The sequence below is a fragment of the Limulus polyphemus genome, unplaced genomic scaffold, assembly GCF_000517525.1.
Source record: "Limulus polyphemus unplaced genomic scaffold, Limulus_polyphemus-2.1.2 Scaffold3089, whole genome shotgun sequence".
Classification (NCBI taxonomy): Eukaryota; Metazoa; Arthropoda; class Merostomata; order Xiphosura; family Limulidae; genus Limulus; species Limulus polyphemus.
The window spans coordinates 78,247-86,542 of NW_013668699.1; the positions used below are offsets into that span (position 1 = coordinate 78,247).

At 34.6% G+C, this 8,296-nt stretch overlaps 1 protein-coding gene across 1 annotated transcript in view; it reads left to right on the plus strand.

The window, feature by feature from the left end:
- LOC106468631 (protein jagged-1-like) overlaps positions 1-8,296 on the plus strand; it is a 125,509-nt gene that overhangs the window by 67,262 nt on the left and 49,951 nt on the right. The window contains exons 3-4 of the mRNA XM_022396976.1: positions 2,745-2,999; positions 4,034-4,094. Of these exons, the coding sequence (XP_022252684.1) occupies positions 2,745-2,999; positions 4,034-4,094 (316 nt within the window). The remainder of the gene's footprint in view (positions 1-2,744; positions 3,000-4,033; positions 4,095-8,296) is intronic.

The window sequence follows — 8,296 nt, forward strand, 5'->3', positions numbered from 1 at the left end:
CATCCAGATTTCAAACCGTCGTGTTAGAATCTTGCGCCGCTTGTTGGAGTATTGGTTTCAACCTCCGTGTTGTAGGCCTTTTGTTGAAGTTTCAAATCGCTACGTTTGAGGTTTGCGCTTCTTTTTGGAGTACCGGTTTCAAACCGCCGTGTTATAGACATAGTCCAAGTCCTAGGGTATAATTATCTACTGAATAGCGAAAACATTTCGTAAGGTCTTAGCTTTGTTTGTATTAAGATGGTTAAAAAAAGTTGAAATAAACTTCAACTGGTTTTGGAAAGGGGCTTATTTTTAATAAATTATACTTTTTGGAAAGGGGCATATTTTTAGTGAATGATACTTTTTGGAAAGGGGCGTATTTTTAGTAATTGATATTTTTTTATGTTTTGCCAAGAAGCTACATAACGCTGTGTCCGCCACGGGAATCGAACACCAAGTTTAAAAATTACAATCCTTGAAATTTGCCGCTGAACCATCGGGACACATTTTAGTAAATGAACATATATATTATAGTATGATATTACAGGTAGGGTGTCGTCCCAAAAAATGACTCGCCATCCACTCTTTGATGTAATGAACTACTATCGCTAACAATGTATGGTTTCATTATGTATATATATATAAAATACAAATACTGATGTAAAAAATACTACTACTAATAAAGATGTTGAATTTTATCGTTTAATATAAATATCAAGATAATTGAAATACTGTCCAGTTTTACTACAATGAACCAAAAAGTTGCATCTTTCTACCTACTTGTTTACAGTCACTCTGATGTCACTAAAATAGCTACAGCACTGAATGGGGTATCGTTTGAAAAATAATTGTTCCTATATTTGTCATCAAAAGTCAAATTTAAAGCATATTCTTCAGGTCGGACTGACTTAGGCTTGCCTAACCTAATAAAGAGCTAGTTACACTGACTTTCTAGTTCTTAATTGGCAGTCCAGTTTTATATATACTAAGTCATATACTCTATTTTGCGCAGTACGTGATTTTTTAAGTTTTTTAATCCATTAGATCTACAGTCCACAAAGTGGAACATAAAATTATAGGCCTAATACTTTCAACGAAAATTGTGTTGTACTCGTTCGATTGTGTGACAGCAAGTAGGCAGCAACTGATGCATTCTCAAGGCAAACGGATCGTCCTATTAGTTCATTGTTATAGCGTAGCTCTTGAAAATATCTGTAGTGGTATTTCATGATTACTTTTATGGTACCCTCTGTTTCATAAAATAATAGATACATTTGAATTTTTAACAGAAATGTCGACCGACTTAGTTGTAAAAAATTTCAACCGACGCTGTTGAACTCGTCGTGATTTATTGTTTTTTTTTACTCAGTTCGACTCTTTTAAATTCCGACCTAACAAGTCGATTTTGTCGTATTATAGGCCTATGCTTGTTGTTGGACTATCCAGGTTTAAAATCACCATGTTATAGGTCTATGCCTCTTTTTGGGAGTACTGGTTTCAATTCAGTTTGTTCTAAGCCTATGCCTCTTGTTTAAGTATTGGTTTCAAACCTCCGTGTTATAGGCCTACGCTTCTCGTTGAAGTATTGGTTTCAAAACGACATGTTATGGGCATAGTCCAACTGTCCTAGGGTATACTTTTCTACTATGAATAGCGAAAACATAGCCACGTAACTGAGCAACTACCTGGACGAAACCAATTATAATATTAATCATAAGTACTAATTTATAAGAAGTTACTGATAGCGTAATAACACGTGAGCCGAGTCAAATCGTGTTTTTTATTAATTCTTTCAGACAGGAAATAGTGGCAGCTGACTTCTTGTGTTTGATAAATATGTTCGGTAATAAGGAAGCTGAACAACAGTCATGAGTTTATCTTACAAGGACGAACATGAGTAGGAAGACTGTTACTCATTTTCAATTGCCTTTACTTTTTCAAAGTCACGTGCTGTAGCCAAGCATTCCCTGAAATCATCTAGCCTTCCAAGTACTCGGATGGCATGTATGAAAATAGAAAAGATTGTAATAATATCTAAACTACACTATAGCCACTGCATCCAGTGCCGACGAGGCCTATCGCCTAATACCAGGATTCATCAGGCCGGTTGAGATACAACGGACATAGCAGTATTCGAGACCGTGGTATTTCACAGTTCTTCAATGAATTGGATTAAAAAACAATCTGTATTATCACGTTACTGTCAAAAATTCTCCTGAAGGTATACAGTGCGCATTTTTTAAACGGTACATGTATTTTATTATGCAAAAAGTACTTTTTTAGTGCGCTCTACAAAATGAATAAACGTCAGTATACTGTAAACAAAAACGTTGAGGAACTTTCAAGAGCGCACGCGTAGGAATTCCTTGACAAACGTAAAAACAAAACAAAAAAAACAAACCTACCACATCATTTTAGTTAAATTAAACTGCTGGTTTTACTTTATTTGGTTCTTCGTACTATCATTATTATGCCTCCCCCCCTCTTATAATATTCAATGTTCAGAACCCATCTGATAATATGGAAATATAACTTGCAGTTTAAATCAGTTTTTGTTTTGAACCAGTTTTATTTCCTTGTAAAATATTAATACTTTGGTTACTGAGAAGAAAAATATTCAAAAAGAAAAATTGTCTAGCTTTTACAACCCAAATAAACGAATTATTGTGATTAGAATTAAATTGAAATTATGAATATATTACCAGTTTTTTTGTCTCTTATGCTTACTAAGTTATTTTACATTTACGATTATTCTATCAATATAGCTCGTGACGAAGTGATCGAAAGACATATGTATTCGGGCATTATTACACCCAGCGCAGAGTGGCACCAACTATCACACCCAGGTACTACAGCTACTATAAACTATAGAATACGTGTGACGTGCGACCCTTACTATTACAATTACACGTGCACCAAATTTTGTCGACCGAGGCACGACCGTTTTGGACACTACACTTGTAGTAAACAAGGAGACAAGATCTGTTTGGTGGGATGGAAAGGACCTAACTGTGAAACAGGTAAGTTTTACAAAATAACGCGTTAAGTTCCTGTTTTCATTAAACATTTTAATTGATTTTGCTTCAGTTGGTCACAGTGTGTCGTTGCCTTATCTGCCACTTACTATTTTTTTAGAGTAAAACTTAAAAACACATTAGAAAATTAAGTTTCTTATTTGTAACTGATACTTTTGTTTCTTATAAAGACTATTCTATGCGAATGTTTTTCTTCCTATATTGGAATAAGAAAAATGTATGCACTCTAAAACTTATTACAATAGATACAGAGGTTGAGTACGTTATAGTAACACGATTTTGGAGTTTCACCACATCTTTAGAGTCCATGTTGCCAGCCTATTCATACTCTGTTTGACGACCGTACACTTGGCAATACTCGTGCAGCGTACTTTCAAATGTAAGACTGTCATGTTCAATGCTCACCACTCCTTCTTGCGTGCTTTCCATACTCAATCCAGTGTGTGAAAGTAATGGTATCTTAACGCATGTTTCAACATTCCCATCGTACCAAAATCCATATGTGCTGCATCAGGCAACTTGACCGCTATGTCTTCATATGGTATAGCATGAATACCAATTTCATTCTCCAGTTGCTCGAGGTATGCAACAGTTGAACTGATGTGTCGTGGAAGCAACTTATGTACACTTGACCTAGGTCGCTTTTCCAGACGAAGATCATTCTTGATGATGTTGCGTACTGTTGCCTGGGGCTCATAGACGTCTTTTGCTACTGACTTTCATGTTCATAGATTCTCATCTGTTGCAAGACACCTTGTCAAAATGTAGTTCTGATACATGCTCTTCCTCCGCGACTTTATGTCGGATGTGGTTTTTGCGTTACTTGCTGATTTGCATATTCAAAATCGTTTTGATATAACGTATGAAAGCCTGTATGTATGATAAACGACTTTTCACGATAGGATTGATTCACAGAGCTACCAGAAGGAAATGTCTTCATGTTACTTTAAAAGAATTCATCTTTTATTTGTTTTATCGGAGAAATCTTGTGATTTTTTATGACTTATTCTTTGTTACAGCGGTTTGTAAGGAAGGGTGTCACCCGCAACATGGAAACTGTGAGAAACCTGGAGAATGCAAGTAAGCTCGTATATATATACATATATATATATATGTACACGCACACACTAAAAAGACTCATTTTCAATACGAAAATATATATCCATTTGTACTATGTAGACTTCTCAATATGCGGGCAAGTAACAATGTGGAGGACACTGCACACTTGAGTTTAGTTGAGAATTTCAGTGAGATTAGCTTTACTCATGAATATTTGAAAAACCTCGAAAGTTGAGATTTATATCTTTCAAATTTAGGTAAAATTTAAACTATGTATGTTGCATCAAACGATCGTATTTCTTTTTTGGGTTAACTTAAAAGCTGGTATTTACACTCCAGCACCTTCTATCAAAAATGTAATAAGACTTTTACTACCACTTTTGTTTTTAAGGATCCTTCATTTTTGTCCAAGATGAACCGCGTGTGTAAGAAAGCCTGTTGTCTTTGGTTATTACAGAATTTTGTTGAGTACTGCTAAACTTTGGTCAATATATGTATTTCTTCTCTTTTTTTTTCAAAGTACATTCTGGCAGGAGATAAGTTAAATGATTGTAATCGTGAAATGACGCGTGATTATTAACATCATTATTTTGTATCAAAAAAGAAGAAACATCGGCTTTGTTAGATGTTTTTAATTGTGTTCTTAATCTTGTAGAATAGGCCTGATTTGCGCTGATAACTGGATACTTTGTTGTGTATAAGGTAATTTCACGCTGGGAATTATCACCCAATGATTCCTTTTGAAAACTAAAGGAATGTTGTGGAAAAGTTTGAATTGTACGATCTAAAGTTCCATTATTTAAACTCGTGTCATGCCACTAGCGGTAACTCATTTTATTATTGTTAAGGAACAATTTGTTCGTGGTTAACAGTGTGTAACACAAAAACATCAGTGTCTGAACAGGAACGTCTGAACATACAAAAAGTTGGAGGGCCAGTCGTAAATGAATATAAATTATCTGACAATGAGTAAAAACTCTTTAGCATGTTATTCAATAATTTCACACAATAGCAAGTACTCTATTGTACATACAAAATACAAATTATTGTTTGCTGTGTACTACAAAATCGTAAGTCATACAAGTAATAAATGTTTCAGGTAACCAGTATACACATTATTCAGATACACAAAAAGTTATTAACAGCGTAATGTTTAGAATTTGCCAAATAACTATAGTCTTTTTTCATTTCGGATGGCAAAGCCAACCGGTTGCATAGAAAAAAAAGACTAAATGAAAATATGTTGCTAACAAAATATTTGGTGGAGAGGCGGTGTGGTGGGGAATTAATATTCAGACCATTCGTTTGAATCCCCCCCCGGGGACACAGTGGTATATCTTCGGACTTTCAACGCTAAAAACCGGGTTTCGATACCCGTGGTGGGCAGAGCAAAGATAGCCCATTGTGTAGCATTGCGCTTAATTACAAGCAAACCGTTTGAATTACTGGGACACGTGCTCCTCCGGTACCGACGTCTATGATGTATCTTATGTACCTGCTCGTGTTGCTGAAGAATTTTCAATCAAAATATTGAACAAAATTTTTGATAGCTTTTTTTAAGTAACAACTCGGGTGTGAAACAATATTTTGTAGTATTCTCATATCTTAATCTAATTGTAATGTATATGATAATGTTTAGTAAATTATACCCCTTAACTGTTCAAATTAATACAAAAAATACGTATTAGCATAACCGTTCAGTAAGAAAAACTTTCACTTCAAATATGATCAATGTATAACCAGAACTTTATTTGTTGGAAAGATCAAAGCTACACAATGGGCTATCTGTGTTCTGCTTTTCTCGGGTATCTAAAACCCGAAATCAGAACTTTTCCTGTAGTAATAAAAATATTTGGCCATTTGAAAGCGGCTTGTTTCGGAATTAATAAAACGTTTTTATCAAACAATTACTCATGGATTGGGAAATATATTTTCCAATCGCAACAAGTTTTTCCAATATATTAATATTTTTCGCACAGCAAAGTGCAATAAACTTTATTATTTATTTGGCTGATTTCTTTTTATTTCTTTTATAATTTTTTTTTTACAATGTTGAGGAACTTACCTTACAAAGATCAGATTAATATTTTCCCATGAGATTCTGAAAAAAAGTATACTTATTTAGTTTCTGAATGAACAAAAAGACGATGAAAACAAACGTAATCACTTGTCACATATAGTATACAAACCGTATAGGTAGCAAGGGCGAGGCTGACAGGAAGAACACAGACATATATATATATTTATATATGCGCCGCACTTGGCATTCAGTATTGTTCATAGAAGGATGTGACGTCTATAGTTATATCGAGCCGTTGAGTGTCTCCTTTCTTCGTGCTGCATATATAATATAAAATAACTGCTTACATGCCAACTAAGCATATTCGTTAACTGGGTATAAACTACACCTGTTCAGTCCTTGTACTAACCCACCCTCTGCTAAAAATACATCCCCTCCCCATTCTTCTTTAGTAATTTTGTTGTGCAATGCAACTGTCAGTGGGAGTAAGCATAGCAGTACATAGTTGCAACCATAAACCTGCCGTTGTGTGTTGTAATCTTTAAATCTAGCTGTCCTGCCGTCTGTGTAATAAGAAATGATGCGATTACATCAGGAGACTATGACAGAAGAATAAATGGCTTATCAACTTTGAAATGGAAAATACATTATAAGCCTCTTTAAATACACTTAATACTGAGAAAAAATCTTACTTCCAACTCAAATTGACACTGTTGTAGATGACTGAACTGCATGACGTCAACCTGTCACTCGTACTATCAGTTCAAGCACGTATAGGCTGTGTATGTGGTGCTACAGCTACCATATTTAATAAATACGTATGTATAAACTAATCCTAACTTTTACTCACATGGGCGTCTATCGTGGAGAAATGGACAGAATATTTATTAGGGTCACTTAGTGACTTCTTTTTTCAATTCCAAATACATGATACAACGGCCACCCAAGAGGACACTTCACATTCTCAATCACACTATTTTTTTTCCTGAAGCTACTCGTTTAAAATCGTCTTGGATGTATGCGCTACAGGTGGCTAAGAATGTCGTAAGGAATGCAGTATAGATTATGTTGTGAATAAAGAGAGCTTATGAGCTTTTATTTTAGCATCAATATACACGTGTATTAGTGCTAAAGCACATACATCAGCTATTCGTTACAGAAAACATGCAACAATAAGAAGAACCTAGAATTGAAGCGAACTGTATAGTACAAGAGTGGGCGGGGCTAGTCAGGTATTTGTAATCATTCATTACGATAACTTACCTTGAATAATGAAAAAACTGGTACTATATGTTTTGCGATGTCTCACAATAAAAAGATACTAAAGACATATGGTAAGACGAACGAAACATTTTTGAAATAACTATGAGTTTTAACTTCATATTCTGAGTCTGTACTTGCGGATCTCTAGTTTTTTTTCCCTCGTGAATTCCTTCTCAAACCAATCTCCGTACCCCCACACTAAGGTAGATTTATCTGTGGAACTTGATTCTACAGTGTACAAAAGGGACATCCTTTAATGAAAGTTTCAAATAAAGTATTTTTAATTTAATCGAATTTTTTTCTTTAACTATAATTTGAAAACTATCTTTTTCGTCGCTGCGTTGAGGACCATTGAGAAACATGGGTTTACAACGTACTGAATGACAATAATGTGTTTATCCTCTTACTAGTTAGATTGCAAAACTAGAAAAATGAAGTTCAAACAGAAGTAATTTAAATCATTAAAACGCTAGGAGGTTTTACAAATAGGTTCTGTGAATTTCCTAATAACAACAAAAAATGTCTTCTCTTGCTTTACTGGGTAATGGGCTTTTTTCGATAACTCACTAATAGCTCTTATGTTGCAAAGGGCTTTTATGTGTGTTTTTAAAAGTACAAACTGCCTCAGAGATGTTTTAAAGTAATAAAACTGTCTGTTTTTCAATAAATTACAAAGGTTTGCATCTAAAAGTAGAACTACTTATTGAATCGTTATGATAACAATTGCTGGCTACAACATTGCATACAAACTATTAAAAACTCTCATACACCTGAATATATAGAATATCTACGTTATTATAAACTTAATATCTGGGATATTTGGTATTCTGGGCCATTTTGAATAGTTGGTTATAAAACGATAGCTGATAAATGGAAAGAGTAAAATTAATTGACTACTAAGGTACTGCCCGGCATGGCCAGGTGGATAAGGCGCTCGACT